Here is a 21,930-nt window from a genome sequence, read left to right as displayed (position 1 = left end):
GGGTTTCACCATGTTGGCCAGGCTGGTCTCAAATTCCTGACCTCCAGTGATCCACCGGCCTTGGGCTCCCGAAATGCTGGGATTACAGGTGTGAGCCACTGCACCTGGCCTCATTCCATTCAATTTTAACAAACATTTCATGAAATAAATACCAGACATGGTACTAGGCTGGGGATAGAAAAAGAAATGAGATACAGTTCTTGTCTCCATGGAGCTTCCAGGCTGATGAGGTAGACAGGCCTTTAAACAAAGAAGGAAGAACAACCTAATAGAAAAATTGGCAAAAGGCACAAACAAGCAATTTAAAAAAATCAACTGGCTGATAAATGTGAAAAATGCTCAGCATCACCAGTAATTTTTATTGATAAATAACCTCTTTATTAATACCAAACTGATGGTAACCACCTTGTAAGTGAATTGATATGTAAAATATTTCAAGTAGCTCCATTTCTTTTTTAGTTAATTAACAAACAAGATGATAATTTTATTACATTGAAAATTTTGTTCAAAATTACCTGTATTCAGTATCAACATTACTTCCTCTTCCAAGTGCCTAGATTCGTATGTCTCTACTGAATCTCATTCACTGTTGACTTTTTGTCCTTAATAAACTTTATTGAGTTTATGTGCATGAATTTATGTTATAATTTATGTACAATAACTACATTCTTTTTTTTTTTTTGAGACAGAGTCTCACTCTGTCACCCAGGCTGGAGTACAATGGTGCCATCTCGACTGACTGCAACCTCCGCCTCCCAGGTTCAAGCAAGCGATTCCACCACCTCAGCCTCCCGAGTAGCTAAGATTACAGGTGCCCGCCACCACGCCCAGCTAATTTTTGTGTTTTTAATAGAGATGGGTTTTTACCATGTTGGCCAAGCTGGTCGCGAACTCAGGTGATACACCCACCTTGGCCTTCCAAAGTGCTGGCATTACAGGCGTGAGCCACAGTGCCCAGCCTGTACAATAACTACGTTCTTTAAAATGTATAGTTTGATGTGTGACAAATGTATACACCTGTGAACCACCGCCACTATTAAGATACAGATCAGGCCAGGCACAGTGGCTCATGCTTGTAATCTTATCACTTTGGGAGGCTGAGGCCAGTGGATCATTTGAGGTCAGGAATTTGAGACCAGCCTGCCTAACATGGAACATGGTGAAACCTCTTCTCTACTCAAAATACAAAACTTAGCCAGGTGTGGTGATGTGCACCTGTAGTCCCAGCTACTTGGGAGGCTGAGGCAGGAGAATCAATTGAACCCAGGAGGCAGAGGTTGCAGTGAGCCGAGATCACACCACTGCACTCCAGCCTGGAGACAGAGCAAAAGAGAACAGTGGCTCATGCCTGTAATCCCAGAACACTGGGAGGCTGGGGCAGAAGGGTAGCTTGAGGCCAGGGGTGCAGTATCAGCAGCCTGAGCAACATAGCAACAACTTGTGTGATTTTATTTATTTTATTTTATTTTTTGAGAGGGAGTCTTGTTCTGTCATCCACGCTGGAGTGCAATGGCGTGATCTCAGCTCACCGCAACCTCCGCCTCCCCGGTTCAAGCGATTCTTCTGCCTCAGCCTACCGAGTACCTGGGATTACAGGCATGTGCCAGCACCCTGGCTAATTTTGTATTTTTAGTAGAGACGGGGTTTCCTCCATGTTGGTCAGGCTGGTCGCAAATTCCCAACCTCAGGTGAGCCGCCTGCCTCAGCTTCCCAAAGTGCTGGGATAACAGACGTGAGCCACTGCACCAGACTTTATTTATTTATTTATTTAGAGATGGATCTTCCTCTTTCGCCCAGGCTGGAGTGCAGTGGTGCGATCTCGACTCATTGCAACCTCCACCTCCCAAGTTCAAGCAATTCTCCTGCCTCAACCGCCTGAGTAGCTGGGACTAGAGGCGCCCACCACCCTGCCCGGCTAATTTTTTGTTGTTATATTTTTAGTAGAGACGTGTTTCACCATATTGGCCAGGCTGGTCTCGAACTCCTGAACTTGTGATCCACCCACCTCGGCCTCCCAAAGTGCTGGGATTGCAGGCATGAGCCACTGTGCCCAGCTATTTATTTATTTTTGAGACAGTCTTGCTCTGTTGCCCAGGCTTGAGTGCAGTGGGGCAATCCTGACTCACTGTAACCTCTGCCTCTGACTACAGGTGTGTGCCACCACACCTGGCGAATTTTGGATTTTTTTTCTTTTCTTCTTTACCACGAAAGACTAGGAATTTCAGGAAGAATAATTTTGGATTTTTAGTAGAGATGGAGTCTCACCATGTTGGACAGGTTGGTTTCAAACACTTGACCTCAAGTGATCCACCCACCTCAGCCTTTCAAAGTGCTGGGATTACGGGTGTGAGCCACTGTGCCCAGCCCTTTGTCTCAATTTAAAAAAAGATGCAAAACATTTTTATCACCCTCAGAAGTTTCCAAGTGCCCTTTAAAGTCCGTCTCTCCCTCTATGTCTCACCCTGGGCGACAAATGAACCCACTTTGAGGAACTATGGGTTAATCTGCATTTCCAGAATGGCAAATAAATGGCATCATACAGGATTTTGGGGGGGATCCTTTTTTGTCTGGCTTCTTTCTTGCTGCATGATGATTTGACACTTATCTATGTCACTGTGCATGTGACTAGTCTGTGCATTGTTACTACTGAGAAATATTCCACTGCATGCATAGTTCTGTGTTTATTCACTCTCTTGTTGATGGACACTTGGGTTGTTTCCACTTTTGGGTTTTTGTTGTGTCGTTTTTTGGTTTTGGTTTTGTTGTTGCTGCTGTTGAGACAGGGTCACTCCTCTGTCATCCAAGCTGGAGTGCATGGCATGATCACAGCTCAACCACCCAGGCTAAAGCAATCTTCCCGCCTCAGCCTCCAGAAGAACTGGAACTACAGACTCATGCCACCATGACTGGCTAATTTTTACAATTTTTTTCTGTAAAGACAGGGTCTCCCTGTGTTACCTGGGGTCAAGTGGTCCTCCTGCCTTGGCCTCCCAAAGTGCTGGGATTACAGGCGTGAGTCCATCACACCTGGCCTCTGCTTTTGGACCATTATGAATGAAGCTGCTACAAACATTTGCACACAAGTCTTTATGTGGGTTGTCTTCACTTCTCTTGGGTAAATATCTGGTAGTAGAACAGTTGGGTCATATGGTAAGCGTTTCAGTTTTCAAGAAACTGGCAAACCGTTTTCCAAACTCGTTTAACATTTTACATTTCCAATAACAGAGTAGGCCACTCCAGTTGCTCCGTGTCCACAAACTTAGGAAAAGATGGAATGTTCTATAGCCATGCTAACAAGTAGCTCCCTGTGGTGGACAGACTTGCCACTGACAGGTAACCTCCGTGACCCCCAGCTCCTGGTGTTCTTGCTCTTGTGTGATCCTCTTGTCTTGCACGTAGTCATGAACTTTGATTTGCTTCCAATCAGTAGTATATACACAGGCAATGGGAAGCACATGAGAACGTTACATAAGACTACACAATGTTGCATCACCATTCCCTTATCTTGCTGGAGGCTCTCTCTCTTGCTGGCTGTGAGTAAGTGAGTGGCTATGTTGGAGAACTCCATGTGACAAGGAACTGTAAACACCATCTAGTCACCTACCTCTGGGCCTCCAGCTCATGGCCAGCGGAAAAAGAAAAAAAAAAAATAAAAGCTCTCAATCCAGCAATCAAAAGGAACTGAATCCTGCTGACAACCAGGCTGATAGGAAGCAAATTCTTCCCCAGTACAGCCTCCAGATGAAACCCAGCGCTGGCCCACACCTTGACTGCAGCATGTGGGACGCTAAGCAGATGGCCCAGAGAAGCTGTACTTAGGTTCCTAACCCACCAAGACTGTAAGATAATACATGTGTGTCGTTTTAAGCCACGAAGTTTGTGGTAGTATTCATGGTAATGTGGTAATAGAAAACTAATATATCACTAGAACTCGTTTGAAATCTGTTCAGCCAGGTGCAGTGGCTCATACCTGTAATCCCAGCACTTTGGGAGGCTGAGGTGAAAGGATCACTTAAGCTCAGGAATTCAAGACCAGCCTGGGCATCATGGTGAAACCCCACCTCTATGAAAAATTCAAAACTTAGCTGAGCATGAAGATGTGCACCTGTAGTCCCAGCTACTCGGGAGGCTGAGGTGGGAAGATCAACTGAACCCAGGAGGTCAAGGCTACAATGATCTGTAATTGCACCACAGTACTCAGGCTAAGTGACAGAGCCAGATCCTGTCTTAAAAAATAAAAATAAATAAAAGAAACAAATCTGAGGCCAGGCGCGGTGGCTCTCGCCTATAATCCCAGCACTTTGGGAGGCTGAAGCAGGTGGATCACGCGGTCAAGAGATTGAGACCATCCTGGTCAACAAGGTGAAACCCCGTCTCTACTAAAAATACAAAAATTAGCTGGGCATGGTGGTGCGCGCCTGTAGTCCCAGCTACTCGGGAGGTTGAGGCAAGAGAATTGCTTGAACACAGAAGGTGGAGGTTGCGGTGAGCTGAGATCGTGCCATTGCACTCCAGTCTGGGTAACAACAGTGAGACTCCGTCTCAAAAAAAAAAAAAAAAAAAAAAAAAACAAATCTGTTCAATTTATGACGACTCACGTAGTGAACCCCCTTTTGCAAACCAAGCAATCAGGATCTGCCCCTTCAGCTCTGAAAATCAGTCTGTTCAGGATTTTGAATCCTGCCTGGGCAACATAGAAAAACATTGTCAAAAGAGGCTGAGCATGGTGACTCATACCTGCAATCCCAGCACTTTGAGGGGCCGAGATGGGTGGATCGCCTTAGGTCAGGAGCTTGAGACCAGCCTGGCCAACATGGTGAAACCCCATCTCCACTAAAAATATAAAAATTAGCTGGGCAGTGGCAGGCACCTGTAATCCTAGCTACTCGGGAGGCTGAGGCAGGAGAACTGCTTGAATCCAGGAGGTGGAGGTTGCAGTGAGCCGAGATCGCACCATTGTACTCCAGCCTGGTCAACAAGAGGAAGACTTCATCTAAAAAAAAAATATTTTTAGTAATTTGCATTTTCCAAATTTCTGCAATTACAATGTATAGCTTTAATAACATGGTAATGATGGTGTAAAGCAATTTCTTGTTTGTGATTGGGTGAAATATCAGAAGGTCAGCTTGGCAGTCACTGTAGGAATAGAAAGTAGCTATTCAGCCTGGGTGTAGTGGCTCACGCCTGTAATCCCAGCACTTTGGGAGGCCGAGGCAGGCAGATTACAAGGTTGGGAGTTTGAGACCAGCCTGGCCAATACTGTGAAACCCTGTCTCTCCTAAAAATACAAAAATAAGCCAAGCATAGTAACAGGAGCCTGTAGTCCCAACTACTCAGGAGGCTGAGGCAGGAGAATCACTTGAACCCAGGAGGCGGAGGCTGCAGTAAGCCAAGATCACGCCACTGTACTCCAGCCTGGGTGACAGAGCGAGACTCGTCTCAAAGAAAAGAAAACAAAAAAAAGAAAGTAGCCATTCATATTTCCCTACCAGCTGGCTGACCCCACTGAGGCCCCTGCCTGACTCTTGGACTCTGGCCTCTCCACTTGTCAGTCCAGCTCTCAGGCTTTACACATGATCTCCTCATCCAGCCTACCCCATGCACCAACACCAGCTTCACCCTCCTAAAACACCACTGTCACCTTGCTGCTCCCTGCTGCAGTGCTCTCAATGGCTCCTACAGCCTCCCTATACCCTTCCACTCCAGGGCTCCAGAGCCTGATTCAGTGTACCCCTCGGATCTTTCTCAGGGATCCCCACAACAGACCTCTTTGTGTCTTCGGCTAAGGGTATCACCATTCCCCTCATGAAGCTCCTTCCCGCCTCTGCTGCTCTTCCTTCCAACAATACCCTTCTCTCCCTACTCCTTGATATCTCCACCTAACAGTTCTGAGGTGGGAGGTGGGACTGGACTCAGGAAGGTGAGCTCTACTGTGGAGGCACAACTCAGACAGTGGACCAAATTGAGGACCAATCAAAACAGGTCAGGGGCAGGCCGGGCACAGCGGTTCACGACTGCAATCCTAACACTTTGGGAGGCCAATGCAGGCAGATTTCCTGAGCTCAGGCGTTCGAGACCACCCTGGGCAACATGGTGAAACACTGTCTCTACTAAATTACAGAAATTAGCCGAGTGTGGTGGTGGGTGCCTGTAGTCCCAGCTACTTGGGAGGCTAAGGCATGGGAATAGCTTGAACCTGGAAGGCAGAGGTTGCAGTGAGCCAAGATTATGCCAACGCCCTCCAGCCTGAATGACAGAACAAGATTCCATCTCAAAAAAAACAAAACAAAACAACAACAACAACAAAAAAAAACCAGTTCTGGCACAGAAGTGGAGAAGCAGCTTTCCATAAGACACACCTGCCAGTGCGCTATGTCAGTTTGCCATTGCCATGGCAACACCCAGATATTAATACCCTTTTCCATGGCAACAACCTGATGCCCTGAAAATTACTACCCTCATCCTAGAAATTTCTACACAAACCACCCCTTAATTTGCATGTAATTAAAAGTGGGTGTAAATATGAGTGCAGCTCTACCTTATATTTGGGGACTGTGACTTTGGGGACATTGCCCATGAGTAGCCCTGCTCCACGAGGAGCAGTACCTCTGCTGCTCTGTGCACTGCCAACACCAGCTTACTCTGGAATTCTTTCCTGGGTGAAGCCAAGAACCCTCCTGGGCTAAGCCCCAGTTTAGAGGCTTGCCTTTCCTCCTGTCCTGCATCAGTCCTAGCTCTCCTTCCAGGCCTACCTCTCAATAGCTCCTACCCTTTCTTTCAGAAAGGCTTCTCCTGGGCTTGAATGCCCCAGCCCATACCTCTGGCCGCAAAATGGCCTTAAAAATATGAACAACATTTGAAAATTCTGAGTAATGGGCAACCAGGCAGTCTGGCTTATGAGGCCTGGCTGGCTCCTCTTCATCTTGAGGTCCCCTACTGCTGCCTTCCTGCCTAATTCCAGCAGTCCTTACTGCAGTCCTCACTGTACCTGCAGACAGATAACTCCTGGAGAGGGGGACAGATGCCATCTCCCACTCTGTGAGCCTCAACTAACAACTCCTGGTTGGCTTATCTCTTCTATAATGATTAACAATTAACACCAAGAATGTCCACTACCAGGTGGAAGTGGTGGCTCACGCCTATAATCCCAGCACTTTGGGAGGCCGAGGTGGACGGATCACAAGGTCAGGAGATACAGACCATCCTGGCCAACATGGTTAAACCCCATCTCTACTAAAAAATACAAAAATTAGCTGGGCGTGGTGGTGTGCTCCTGTAATCCCAGCTACTTGGGAGGCTGAGGCAGGAGAATTGCTTGAACCCGGGAGGCGGAGGTTGCAGTGAGCCGAGATTGCGCTACTGCACTCCAGCCTGGTGCCTGGCAACAGAGCAAGACACTGTCTCAAAAAAAAAAAAAAAGAATGTCCACTACCTTGGAGCTGTGATGTCATCTGGTAATATCAAATTCTTTTTTTTGAGACAGTCTTACTCTGTCACCCAGACTGGAATGCAACGGTGTGATGTTGGCTCATTAAAACCTCCACCTCCCAGGTTCAAACAGTTCTCCTGCCTCAGCCTCTTGAGTATCTGGGATTACAGACACACACCACCATGCCCGGCTAATATATGTATTTTTAGTAGAGATGGGGTTTTGCCAGGGTGGCCAGGCTGGTCTCGAACTCCTGGCCTTGTATGATCTGCCTGCATTGGCCTCCCAAAGTGCTGGGATTACAGGCATGAGTCACTGTGCCCAGTCCAAGAAGTAAATCTTTTGAAAAATAAGCTTTAATAGAACAATCTTGAGGAATAACACAAAAGGAATAGCAGATTACCAGTAAGGTGTCGGTCAGTTTGTTTCAGCCACTTTTGAATTCATGTTCTATAATCTAACGTTTAGTTCTCTTTCCCCAAGCTGGGAGCTTCCTATCATGTCAGTATCTATGCTATGAAGACAAGGAGACAGGTGAGATGTTTGTATTTATCACAACTGCTGCATCGACTGCCTAGGACCTCAACAGTTTCATGAAGTTGGGAAATGTTCATGCATAAGGTTATTGCCTTAGCTGACTCAAAATTGGTCCAATGGTACATATCAACCCTTAGTGAGGCCTTTTGAAAACCAAACAGGTTGAAAAATAAGTTTAAGTAGGCAAAGACACCATGCACCTTTAGAGCTATCAACTCAGGAATTCCCTCAATTATAAAATCTTGCAGAGAAGTTATTTTTCTTTCTCAAAATCCAGGTAACGACAATATTCCTTACTCCAGATCTGGTATTTTTTCATCATCGCTATACTGTGAATGATCATCTGCTCCCTCTGGTAAATCTACATCCTCTTCACCACCCATGTGGTTCTCAGAGAAACGATCAAAATCAGACATGGCTTCATCTGAATAATCTTCCCAATCTTTCCAATGACTGAAGTCCACACTAAGCCAGTTAAGATTTGCCCTTTCTTTTGTTAACGTTGGCCATGACTGGCCAGATTTTCCTTTTTGTAAACAACTAAAATCCATCTGTCCATTGGTTTACGCTTGATATCATTTGGCTCAATAGAGCGAAAAAGATCAAAATGCTTAAAATGAACACTTTCAGGAAGTGGCGGTACTAGGGCTTCTGCACAGTTAGTGGAGCAGTGGTCCAGACCACAGCGTGTGCCCTGAGCTCTCTGCCTCCCCTGCCCGCCTGCCAAGGCACCAACAGCGCTGTCAGCAGCCCATGGCAGGGTGGAACGCCCACATCAACAACCTGGTGGCAGAAGGGACCTGTCAGGACACAGCCGCTGTGGGCTGCAAAGACTCGCCCTCCATCTGGACTGCCGTCCTGGGAAAACCTTCTCCAACATCAGGCCAGCTGAGGTTGGTGTCCTGATTGGCAAAGACTGGTCAAGTTTTTTCGTGAATGGGCTGACACTTGGGGGCCAGAAATGTTCTGTGATCCCGGACCCACTGCTGCAGGATGGGGAACTGAGCATGGATCTTCATACCAAGAGCACCAGCAGAGCCCGCAACTTCATTTTTTTTTTTTTAAGAAAGAAAAAAAAAGGAGTGAAGGAGAGGAAGAAAAAAAAGAGGGAGAGAGAATGGGAATATAGCTTTAATCTAAAAATGGGTATTAATAATGGCCGATCGATATTTTGTGTATTTAAGGTGGAGAATGTATATTTTGTGTATTTAAAGTGGAGAGCTCTATAAATATTTATTGAATTTACTTGTTCCAGATCTGAGTCCAAGTCCTGGATATCCTTATTAATTTTCTGTCTCGTTGAGTCTAAATCTCTTTAAGAGTCTTATGCATCTGGGTGTTAGGATCGTTAGCTCTTATTGTTGCATTGATCCTTTTACCACTATATCTTTGTTGCTTTGAAATCTATTTTATCAGATGTGAGAACTGCAACTCCTGCTTTTTACTTATTTATTTATTTTGGTTCTTCATTTGGTTGGTAAATCTTTCTCCAGTTGAGGATCCCGCAACTTCAGTATCACTGTCACCATGATTGTCAGGGCACTAGTCCTGCTGATTGGCAAAGAAGGTGTCTAAAGCGGTTTGATTAACAGGAAATGTTAGGAAACGGCCTCCTACCTCCAGCGTTCCCAATACTGACCTCATCTGTCCCTTCCCCACTGCTCCCCACAGCTTAGCACCCCTTTCCTTCCCATACACACATATACCATTTATATTTTGGGGGCCATTACCCCACACACCTTATTGCTGCCAAAACCACATGGGCTAGAGGGCCAGGGCTGGATGGGCAGTCACCTCCCCCTACCCATGCCCCTCCTGTGTGTGGCTGGAAAATTTTTTTGGTGTGGGGGTTTTTCTTTTTTCTGAATAAAAAAGATTCTACTTAAAAAAAATTATTTCCTCCGAGACAACTGAATGCAAGTTTGGATTTCTCAAAACTGACATTAACATCTTTACTGTCTTCAACACAAAATTCAAGGAAGATATAGTCCCTTCTCTCATATCACGTTGCAGAAGCAGGCTGCATGGGATGGGGAAATGGGTGGGCTGGCGTCTGGTGGCGGCTGCTGCCAGGAAGAAGATGCTCCTCTCCCATGGCGACTCCAAGACTCTGCGTTCCTCTGCAGGCGCAGCCTCTTCTCACTCCCCTCAGGTGAGGGCAGCAGCAGCGGGGCTTGACCTGGGTCCTCAGAAGTCACTGCCTGACTTTTTTTGTTGAAATGGGATCTGGCTTTGTTGCCCAGGCTGGAGTGCAGTGGTGCGATCCTGGCTCACTACAACCTCCGCCTCCCGGGTTCAAGCGATTCTCCTACCTCAGCTTTCCAAGTAGCAGGGATTAAAGCTGCCATCATGCCTGGCTAATTTTTTGTGTTTTCAGTAGAGACAAGGTTTCACCATGTTGGCCAGGCTGGTCTTGAACTCCTGAGCTCAAGTGATCCACCCACCTCAGCCTCTCAAAGTGCTAGCATCAGAGGCATGAGCCACCGTGCCCAGCCCCATGCCTGACTTTTGAAGACCTCACTTTCTTCAGCTCTTAAATGATAAGATAAAAGACCTTTGACAATCCCTGCTACTTGTAACCCTCCTGACTGTCTTCTGTCCAGTGATTTTGATTTTGCAACATGGAAAGTTCCAAGTCTTGATTCCTGAGCCCAGATGACATTTGCACTCTGGGGTCATTCAAGCATGGAGAGCTCCTCAGAGGGGGATCAACTGACCTCCCTTACCTAGCTCCTCCTCCAGAGGTTTGCCCTGGAGTTGAGCCAGCCCTTGAAGAGGCCTTCACTCCCACCACCAATCTCCCTTTTGGAAGTGAGCTCAGGCCTGGCTGGGCTCCAGGAGAATCTTTCACAAGGCAGGAGATAACACAAAGTCAAGGTGAAGATCAGTGTAGCCCTTTAAAAGCCTCTTTGTGTCCTAGAGTTGCCGGAGCTCTCCCACTCCACCGCTGTCCCTCTTGTCTGCCGGCACCCAGCCACCATGTGGGAGCTTGTGACTCTCTTGCTGTTTACCCTCACCTATTTCTTTTGGCCCAAGAGAAGGTCCCCTGGTGCCAAGTACCCCAAGAGCCTCCTGTCCCTGCCCCTGGTGGGCAGCCTGCCATTCCTCCCCAGACATGGCCATATGCATCAGAACTTATTCAAGCTGCAGAAAAAATATGGACCTATCTATTCCCTTCGTATGGGCAGGAACAAAACAGTGATTGTCGGCAACCATCAGCTGGCCAAGGAGGTACTTATGAAGAAGGGCAAGGACTTCTCTGGTCGGCCTCAAGTGGTAAGTGATGCCCATCTCCTCCCTGTCCCCTTCTCCATCCCCAGGGTTGTTCAGGTCTTCACACCATGCCTAGAATGGGGCTTCCAGCTCCAACTGTAATTCTTCCCAAAACAGACTAGTGATGTGAGGGGAGTGAACCTTCAGACCCCCACCTGGGCTCCAAGTGAGGCAGGAAGAATTAAGGGAAGGCCTCCTTTACCAGGCTTTCCAGGAGGCAGGGTGGGAGAACCGCAGTAGTCCCAGGAGTCAAGGAGTCCTCACTCTGCTCATCTCTCTGGGCCTAGACTTCTCTAATGCACTGAGAAGGTGCATGTACAGCACTTAGCCTAGTGCCCAGCACAGTAAGGTCTCCTCGTACAGCCAGGATTCGTGTTCCTCTTCTTGGAAAATGGGGGCAGTGATTACTGGCCTCCATGGGAAGCTGCTGGGGACAAGTAGCCTGGCTGTTGCAAACTGGGATTGCTATTTTCCTGGTGCTGGTTCCAGCTGCTCTGGCTCACAGTGGGCTGTGATCTACAATGACATTTCGGGGATGCTGATGAGCCTCCTGTTGAGCTTGCTGTTGTGCTCCCAGGCCAGGAGGGCTACTGATCATCCAGAAACACTGCTGCTGAGAACTCCCCTGAACACCCCAGCAGGGTCCTCAGCCTCTCAGCTTTGATCAAGCCAAGGGTTGGTTGGTTTTTCCTTGGACCAATCAGCCAGGTCTGCTGGCCAGCTACCTGGCTCCCACCTCTGCTGGTTTCTTCCCCAGGGCAGAGAAGGTGGAGGAGGCTAGTTAGGTGGAGCTTCAGAGTCAGGGGATGGAAAAGGGAGGCTTTGGACTCTTATGCTTTTTGGGGTGCCTCTAGGAGGAGACAGCTTGGCCCAAGTCCCGACTGGGTAAACAAAACATCTGCACTCTGCAGATGTGGGCTTGTGGTTGGGAATGCAGGCTTGCAACGGAAGGGTAAACCCAAGTGAGGTGAGCTGTGCCTTTAGCACTCCCTAAAGGGCTCAGGGAAAAGCGGAGATCTGCGCAGTCCTCAGCCTCTATAAGCCCACCTGCTCCCTACCCTCTGGACAGGCAGTTTAGAGAGTATCTCATCCATAGCTGCATTCCTCTGGTCAGAAACTGATGAGCAAAAAGAAGCCCAGAAGCCAGGCACAGTAGCTCATGCCTGTAATCCCAGCACTTTGGGAGGCTGAGGCGGGTGGACCATGAGGTCAGGAGTTCAAGACCAGCCTGGCCAACATGGTGAAACCCCTGTCTACTAAAAATACAAAAATTAGCTGGGCATGGTGGCACACCCCTGTAATTCCAGCTATTCAGGAGGCTGAGGCAGGAGAATTGCTTGAACCCAGGAGGCAGAGGTTGCAGTGAGCCAAGATTGTGCCACTGCATTCCATCCTGGGCAACAGAGCGGGACTCCATCTAAAAAATAAAAAGAAGCCCAGAGGGTACCCTATCAGCAAACAGAGACCCAGGACTGCTGCATTCTAATCCAGGGCTATTTCTTTCTCCTCTATATACTGCCTTTCTGATGGAATTGGGAGTAGGAAGCCTTAGGGTCTGTCCTGCCAAGACTTCACAGTCAGGGTGGAGTGCCATGGGGCTGTGCCCACATGGGGGACAGCATGCCAGGTACCTGCCTTCTCCCCCAGGAAGGAGAGCAGGGACAGGAGGTGCAAGGGCCAGGGTGGGGTGGATGGTTCGTGATTCCTACAGCCTTGCTTGCTCTCCAAAGGCAACCATAGACATCCTGTCCAACAAGGGCAAGGGCATCGCCTTCGCTGACTACGGTGCACACTGGCAGCTGCATCGAAGGCTTGTGATGGCCGCCTTTTCCCTGTTCAAGGAGGGTGATCAGAAGCTGGAGAAGATCAGTGAGTGCCAGGCTGGCCCCTGGGGCTGGGGCTGGGGCTGGATCCTGCCGGAGCCGCTGGAGGGAGAGGAGGGTTGGGAAGGGAAAAGAGGGTTGAGGAAGGGTGAGGGTTACCACTAGAGCGCAACGCAGCCTTTTCTTGGCTACTGCTGCCATCTAGTGGTCATCTGCTGTCTGTCCCCTGCTCCTGTTAAGAGAGAACCGGTAGAGAGGAGGTGAGGGTGCTGATTCATTTCCGACCCTCATGCCCCTCTCTCCTTTCAGTTTGTCAGGAAATCAGTATATTGTGTGATGTGCTGGCCACCCACGATGGACAGAGCATAGACATCTCCTTTCCTGTCTTCATGGCGGTAACCAATGTCATCTCCTTGATCTGCTTCAATTCCTCCTACAAGGATGGGGCCCCTGAGTTGAAGATCGTAGAGACTTACAACGAAGGCATTGTAGAAGCCCTGGGCAAGGAGAACCTGGTAGACATGTTCCCCTGGTTGAAGGTGAGCATGACGCCACACCCCGCACTCAGGTGCCAGTGGACCTTGACAGTGTTGCCAGTCTTCCTTCAACTGCTCCCTCCAGCCTCAGTGACCCATCTTTTTCCCGACTGCCTCAGCCACAGTGACCTCTACCTCCTCTACCTCTTAAAACCGTTGCCATTTCTCTGCAGAGCTAGATTTCGCCTTTTAATTATGCACATTAATACTTCAGATAATGGCCCTTATTTCTTTTCTGATGACCACGTCCAGTATGAAGCATTCTATAAGCATTCATCACTGAATTCCCCTTGGTGGTAGGTTTTATTACCTCCATTGTGCAGATGAGAAACAGGCTTAGTAGGGTTAAGGAGCTTGTCCAAGGCTTCAAGCTCACATCTATCTAAGGGCTGGGCACACAGCAGAGTCAGCGGCTGATGTTTGATTGAATGGGGAAGGAGAGGTGGAGACTATGCCCCCCTTCCTTCATAAAAGGCTGGGCCCGGTGGATCATGCCTGTAATCCCAGCATTTTGGGAGGCCTAGGTGAGTGGATTATGAGGTCAGGAGATCAAGACCATCCTGGCTAACACAACAAAACCCCATCTGTACTAAAAATACAAACAATTAGCCATGCATGGTGGTATATGCCTGTAGTCCCAGCTACTTGGGAGGCTGAGGCAGGAGAATCACTTGAACCCAGGAGGTAGAGGTTGCAGTGAGGAGAGATTGTTCCACTGCACTCCAGCCTGGGTGACAGAGCGAGAGACCATCTAAAAAAAAAAATGTTGGCCAGGCACAGTGGCTCACACCTGTAATCCCAGCACTTTGGGAAGCTGAGGCAGGTGGATCACCTGAGGTCGGGAGTTTGAGACCAGACTGACCAACATGGAGAAACCCCATCTCTACTAAAAATACAAAATTAACCGGGCATGGTGGCACATGCCTGTAATTCCAGCTACTCAGGACGCTGAGGCAAGAGAATCGCTTGAACCCAGGAAGAAGAGGTTGCAGTGAGCTGAAATCGCACCATTGCACTCCAGCCTGGGCAATAAAGCGAGACTCTGACTTTAAAAAAAATTGTCTTAATTGCCATGATGAGCCCATTCTGTGTCCCCATCTTCTCTTCCATTCTGGCTGAAGGTCAGGGGTGGAGTAGAACTTCCAGAGACAGAAAGCTAAGATCTGCCTCCAGGAGAGACTCTGGCAGCTGGAGAAGCAAAATGGAAGAGGGGTGGATTTAACATTTCTTTTTACTTCCCAGATTTTCCCCAACAAATCTCTGGAAAAATTAAAGACCTATGTTAAATTACGAAATGATCTGCTGAATAAAATAATTGGAAATTACAAGGTAGGTAATAGAGCAGATGAGAATATGAGTTAGGCTGAAAGTAATCATGAGAGCAGGGTGGGGTCCATTCTACACATGTAGGCACTTCAACACCTTGCAGACAACCTGACACATAGTAGATGTACAATAAAAACTGACTTAAGGGCCAGGCACGGTGGCTCATGCCTGTAATCCCAGCACTTTGGGAGGCTGAGGCGGGTGGATCACCTGAGGTCGGGAGTTTGAGACCAGACTGACCAACATGGAGAAACCCCATCTCTACTAAAAATACAAAATTAGTTGGGCATGGTGGCGCATGCCTGTAATCCCAGCTACTCGGGAGGCTGAGGCAGGAGAATCACTTGAACCTGGGAGGCGGAGGTTGTGGTGAGCTGAGATTGCACCATTGTACTCCAGCCTGAACAACAAGAGCGAAACTCCGTCTCAAAACAAAAACTAGTCGGATGTGGTGACAGGCACCTGTAGTCCCAGCTACTTGGGAGGCTGAGGCAGGAGAATTGCTGTAACCCAGGAAGCAGAGGTGGCAGTGAGCTGGGATCGAGCCATTGTTCTCTAGCCTGGGCACTGCAGCAAGACTCCTCAAAAAAACAAAAAAAACCTGACTTAAGGAGTTGGGATGGAAAAGTGAGGAGTTGAAGAGGATCCTAGAAGAGACCTACCCTGTCCACCAAATTTAAAGAAGGCCCAGGGCTGCCTCCTACCTCCACAAGCTTGTAGGTCCTGCCCAGACCCGCTCCACTTCCAAGTGGAAGGAGCCTTGTTATCTCTAGTCGGGGACAGAAGTATGGCAGGAGTGTCACCGATGAGGCTCCTTCCTTATTACTGTCTCCCAACCTCACCCAACCCAGGAGAAATTCCACAGCGACTCTATCACCAGCATGCTGGACGTGCTGATGCAAGCGAAGAAGAACGCAGATAACGGCAATGCCAGCCCAGATCAAGACGCAGAGCTGCTTTCAGATAACCACATTCTCACCACCGTAGGGGACATCTTTGGGGCCGGCGTGGAGACCACCACCTCTGTGGTCAAGTGGATCGTGGCCTACCTCCTGCACAATCCTCAGGTGTGCATCCCCCTAATCAATCCTAGACCCCTGCTAGCCCAACCTCTGGGCTCCAGAGAGAGGGAGAGGCAATTCCTCAGGCTTTCTATGCAGGAAGACTAGGCCTGCCCTGCCCGTTACCCAAGCTGTAGTTGACTTTGACTGCCCCATCTTCTGGAAGCAGGGCCTGGGCCTCAGAGCCACTACTGGGAAGGGACTGGACAAGCTCTTCTGGATGTCACAGTTGGATTCCTCTATAAGCCTATGCTTCTCCTGGGCTTACACACAACTGGTCACCTCCAACTTACTCTGATCTTCAGGTGAAGAAGAAGCTCTACGATGAGATTGACCAGAATGTAGGTTTCAGCCGCACACCAACTGTCAGTGACCGTAACTGTCTGCTCCTGCTGGAGGCCACCATCCGAGAGGTGCTTCGCATCAGGCCCGTGGCCCCTATGCTCATCCCCCACAAGGCCAACGTTGACACCAGGTGCGCCTGCTCTCCCAGCAACCTCTAGTCCTAACACCGCTTGCATCTAACATGGCTTGCCAGCCCACCTGCCTCCCCCTAGTCCCGGCCTGCTGGCCAACCTAAAGCCAGTCAACCATTGACTACTAAAAATCATCCTCTTTGGGAGGCTGAGGCGGGTGGATCACGAGGTCAAGAGATTGAAACCATCCTGGTCAACACGGTGAAACCCCATCTCTACTAAAAATACAAAAAGTTAGCTGGGCATGGTGGCGCATGCCTGTAGTCCCAGCTACTCAGGAGGCTGAGGGAGGAGAATTGCCTGAACCCAGGAGGTTGCAGTGAGCCGAGATCACGCCATTGCACTGCAGCCTGTGTAAAAAGAACGAAACTCCGTCTCAAAAAAAAAAAAAAAAAAAATCATCCTACCAGGTCAGACATGGTGGCTCACGCCTGTAATCCCAGCACTTTGGGAGGCCAAGGTGGGCGGATCACGAGGTCAAGAGATCCAGACCATCCTGGCTAACACAGTGAAACCCCATCTCTACTAAAAATACGAAAAATTAGGCATGGTGTTGGTGGCACATGCCTGTAATCCCAGCTACTTGAGAGGCTGAGGCAGGAGATTGCTTGAACCTGGGAGGTAGAGGTTGCAGTGAGCCGAGATTGTGCCACTGCACTCCAGCCTGGGCAACAGAGCAAGACTCCATCTCAAAAAAAAAAAAAAAAAAAAAAAAAAATCATCTGCCCCCGGCCCTATGGCTCCATGTCTCCACCACCCACAGACAGACATCAACTCATCCACAGATCTGCCTGACTTCCGGGAGAAGCTTCCTGCTGCCCTCGGAGACATGTGGTCTGGGATGAAAGACTGGGCGCTCCATGTTCCGACCAAGTCCAACCAGCTGCAGCACACACAGAGCATGCGCCGCAGCGGCAACGCACACCTCCATGCATGCCAGACACCAAGGTCCACAGACACAGGAGTTCAGACATAAGCACCTGTCAGGAGGGAAGGGCTGGATTTACATTTGATCTGGCAGAAGCTGAGGAAAAGACGATTGAGTGAAGGACGGAGTAAAGGGCGCTTCCCCCACGGTAGAGGAATGAGGGGGCATGAGTCTGAGCAGGGAAGGGAGGACGAAGTTCCAAGTGTTAAGATTCGCTCAGGGAGGCTAGCAAAATATTAAAGGAAAGATTAGGCCGGGCGCGATGGCTCAAGCCTATAATCCCAGCACTTTGGGAGGCCGAGGCGGGTGGATCACGAGGTTAAGACATCGAGACCATCCTGGTCAACATGGTGAAACCCCGTCTCTACTACAAATACAAAAAATTAGCTGGGCATGGTGGCACGTGCCTGTAGTCCCAGCTACTCAGGAGGCCGAGGCAGGAGAATTGCCTGAACCCAGGAGGCGGAGGTTGCGGTGAGCCGAGATCCCGCCATTGCACTCCAGCCTGGGTAACAATAGCGAGACTCAGTCTCAAAAAAAAAAAAGACGGGGGCGGGGGGAAGATTAGGGAAGTTATAGATTATAGTCTCAAACCTTTTAGAAGGCCGAAAAGTTTTTATTAACTTATAGAACAGGCTGAAAGCAGCCAGTTCTTACATTAGAAAAATAAGTCATAAAGTGAAGATTAAAATAATACAAGCTTCCCCAGTTAAGTCTGTTTACCCCACATTCCTTTGTCTCTGTTTACTCACGTAAACTTTGTGCTAAATAGTCCTCTCAAGAAGAAGTCAAAGAATTACCCGTTAACGGTGTTTATTCTAGGCCCCAGAACCAAGACCTATTATCATTCATAAAACCACTCTTTTAGTCATGTTAATTATCCACATGCATATTGACTTAAAATCTGTTATTAAATCTATACTGAACAAATGCGAGGAAGGAAAAAGAGTGGTTGTCAGTTAGCAGCAATTGCCCTCTGAAAGCAGCTAACGACCCCTTAGCCCAACTCGTGAGCTGTACTCTAGTATGTAACAGTGTATTTCATTCATCTGTTGCTAAGTCAAAGTCTGCAAAAACAGACCTCCGCAAATACTGATCAACGTCTGACAGAGCCGCTTTTCCCCTTCCTCCCTGGAGCAGCATCGGTGAGTTTGCTGTGGACAAGGGCACCCATGTTATCATCAATCTGTGGGCGCTGCATCACAGTGAGGAGTGGCACCAGCCAGACAAGTTCATGCCTGGTGAGTCCCTGTCCTGCCCTGGGCCCTGGGCCACACAGCCAGCCTGGACTCTGCTCCGCCACTCCAGCACCCCTTCACCTCTGCCAAGCTTGCTGCTAGAAAACTCAGCTCCAACTCACAGACCTGTCAACATCCTCATCCTGCCATAGACTTACCCACTCTTCACAGCTGGGTTTCCCACACTCTACTTCCAGCCCTCCAAGAAGCCCTCTAGGCCTCTGTCTGCTATTAAGTCTCTTGCTTCTCCCCTTGGATGGTGGTGTTTTCATAGGTTAATTCCACCTCTTTTCCATCCTTCCTGAATATTTCGTTTCCTCTGTGTCCTGAAGGGTAACCTGAGAGCAGGGCTGTATCTCTCCTCCAGCTGGGGTCCCCCACAATAAGGCTACATCCTCAGATCAGGGTTCCCTGGGCAGGCAGGGCCATGTCTCCCCCTCAGCCAGGGCAGAACGGTGCCTCTACTTGCTCCTGCCCTAGCCCCTGGCTGATGCCACTCCTTGCTTGCAGAGCGTTTCTTGAATCAAGCGGGAACCCAGCTCATCTCACCGACATTAAGCTACTTGCCCTTCGGAGCAGGACCTCGCTCCTGTATAGGTGAGATCCTGGCCCGCCAGGAGCTCTTCCTCATCATGGCCTGGATGCTGCAGAGGTTCGACCTGGAGGTGCCAGATGATGGGGAACTGCCCTCCCTGGAAGGCAACCCCAAGGTGGTCTTTATGATCGACTCTTTCAAAGTGAAGATCAAGGTGCGCCAGGCCTGGAGGGAAGCCCAGGCTGAGGGTACCGCCTAAAAGCTGTAACTCACAGCCCCTGTCCACCCTGTGGTCCCACAACACGGATTTAGAGGTGCAACTCCCCCCTGCTTCTCTGCCATTCTTCCCCGCTCCCAGACCACTCTGCCTTCTTTTCTAGCCTGTGGCAATGTCAGTGATGTGCATAAACAGTTTTTTTCATAAGGTCCCTGAGTATATTCATTTGCTCACTCATTCTTTCAACACAGATTTTATTGAGCACCTACTATGTGCCATTCACTATCTCAGGACACTTGAGCTCCATGGTCTCTGAAGCTTATCTTCTAGTGAGGGCTAACAAGTGAATAAGAAGTTCAGAGACTCGTAAGTGCTTCGAAGTCAGTCACAATTTGTGCGATGTGATGAGAACATGGTAGAGGCAGCTGGTGGCTGCTTTGAAACGGGTCAGCCTCAGCCTGGGCTTTTCTTGACCCATGCTGAGAGAGAAGCAGGTGAAAGGCATCCAGGTGGGAGAGGTCAGCATGGCCAGTGAAGGGGAGAGTGGGCCCTGATGAGATCACAGTGGTTGGTCAGTTCCCACTGTAGCTGGGATTACAGGAGGGAGGTTAGGTTTGTATTCTAATTATGACAGGAAGTCACTGGAGGGTTTTGAGTATGTAAGTGGAACTATCTTCGTTGTTGTTTTGCTTTTTTTTTTTTTTTTTGAGATGGAGTTTCACTCTTGTTGCCCAGGCTGGGGTGCAATGGTTCGATCTTGGCTCACTGCAATCTCTGCCTCCCAGATTCAAGTGATTCTCCTGCTTCAGCTCAGTAGCTGGGATTACAGGTGTGCACCATCAAGCCTGGCTAATTTGTATTTTTAGTAGAGACGAGGTTTCGTAATGTTGGTCAGGCTGGTCTCGAACTCCTCAGGTGTGTTTTTTTTTGTTTGTTTTTTTGATTTTTTGTTTTTGTTTTGGAGACAGACTCTCGCTCTGTCGTCCAAGCTGGAGTGTAGTGGCAGGATCTCAGATCACTACAACCACCACCTCCTGGGTTCAAGCGATTCTGCTGCCTCAGCCTCCTGAGTAGCTGGGATTATAGGTGCCTGCCACCATGCCTGGCTAATTTTTCATTTTTAGTAGAGATGGGGTTTCACCATATTGTCCAGGCTGGTCTTGAACCCCTCAAGTGATCCTGCCTTGGCCTCCAAAAGTGCTGGGATTACAGGTGTGAGCCACGGAGCCTGGCCTGAGTTTATATTTTGAAAGCAGGGCCAAAGTGTTGTTTTAATCCAAACAGGCTTCACTGCATGTTACCTCACAGGTTTGACCTTGGGGGAGTGTACGTGACCCACAGACTGGACCTGCCATTGCCATCCTTCTGTCTCGGTCTGCAAAGACCAAGACTGTGTGTCCCCTTTCCTCATCCTTCCCTGGGGTAAACACTCCCAGGTAAGGGCTTCCATAGCCATCTTCTGTAGCAGCGCTTGGGTTCTGCCTCCTTTTCCCCACTCAAAAACCCCAGGAAGTCTATAAAACCTTCCTCACTAGAAAATGGAGCCCTGACTCCTTTAGATCTTGAAACCAGTATATTTAAACCTTGGGCAGTCTGCAAAATGAATGTCCTGAGATATCCCGGAAGAAACTGACCCTTGCCTTTTAGCCTAGAGAGAGGCCGCATCCCCAGCTGCCTGGTGCCAGCCAGACAAGGGTCAGATCATCAACAACCCAGTCCTTCCCCTCTGACTAGCAGAAGGCTCTGGAGGGACCTTAGCAGAGCCTGGCTGACACCCTGCCTAGCTAAGTCTCAGAGAAAAGAAATCAACGGCGTCCCTTGATTTCTTTTAGGGAGTGAGACAAGGTTTTCAATTACAGCACTACCTTCTTCCTTAAAAAGAGCTTTGTTGGCTGGGCACGGTGGCTCACACCTGTAATCCCAGCACTGTAGGAGGCCAAGGCGGGCAGATCACAAGGTCAGGAGTTCAAGACCAGCCTGACCAACATGGTGAAAACCCATCTCTACTGAAAATACAAAAATTAGCTGGGCATGGTGGCGCACACCTGTAATTCCAGCTACTCAGGAGGCTGAGGCAGGAGAATCACTTGAACCTGAGAGGTGGATGTTGTGGTGAGCCAGGATCACACCACTGCATTCCAGCCTGAACAACAGAGCAAGACTCCATTTAAAAAAAAAAAAAAAAAAAAAGCTTTGTTAATCAGGAGCAATGGACCATTCCCCTACTATCCCCTAACTTGGTCTTGGCCTTCATCTGCCAGTTACCTTGGGACTTTGCGAAAGAGCCTGCAGGAGGCCAGATGTGGTGGCTCATGCCTGGAATTCTAGCACTGTGTGGGGGCCTAAGCAGGAGGATCCCTTAAGCCCAGGAGTTTGAGAACAACCTGGGCAACAGAGTGAGACCCTGTTCCACAAAAATTAAAAAAAAAAAAATTAGCCAGGCATGGTGGCACATTTGTAGTCTCAGCTACTCAGGAGGCTGAGGTGGGAGGATTGCTGGAGCCCTGGAGGCCGAGGCTGCAGTGATCTGAGATCGCACCACTGCACTTTA

General features: G+C 48.9%; 1 protein-coding gene and 2 pseudogenes across 1 annotated transcript; 2 read left to right on the top strand and 1 right to left on the bottom strand.

Annotated features, from left to right (window-relative positions):
* Window positions 1–7,942: 7,942 nt before the first annotated feature.
* LOC100401672 (prostaglandin E synthase 3-like) lies at window positions 7,943–9,992 on the bottom strand (annotated as a pseudogene).
* Window positions 8,720–9,604, top strand: LOC100401296 (profilin-1-like; annotated as a pseudogene).
* Window positions 9,993–10,939: 947 nt separating the features above from the next.
* On the top strand, window positions 10,940–19,421 carry CYP17A1 (cytochrome P450 family 17 subfamily A member 1; the record flags this gene model as incomplete). Its single annotated transcript, NM_001267768.1, is given in 8 exon segments — window positions 10,940–11,242; window positions 12,970–13,108; window positions 13,372–13,601; window positions 14,841–14,927; window positions 15,776–15,991; window positions 16,291–16,460; window positions 18,530–18,630; window positions 19,138–19,421. Coding segments are annotated over 8 exon segments (1,524 nt in total). The 5' UTR covers window positions 10,940–10,945.
* Between the last annotated feature and the right edge of the window lie 2,509 nt (window positions 19,422–21,930).

Source organism: Callithrix jacchus, chromosome 12, assembly GCF_049354715.1.
Source record: "Callithrix jacchus isolate 240 chromosome 12, calJac240_pri, whole genome shotgun sequence".
In the NCBI taxonomy this organism is placed as follows: Eukaryota; Metazoa; Chordata; class Mammalia; order Primates; family Cebidae; genus Callithrix; species Callithrix jacchus.
Note: the sequence above shows the minus strand (reverse complement) of the source record. Positions and strands in the feature narration are given on the sequence as shown.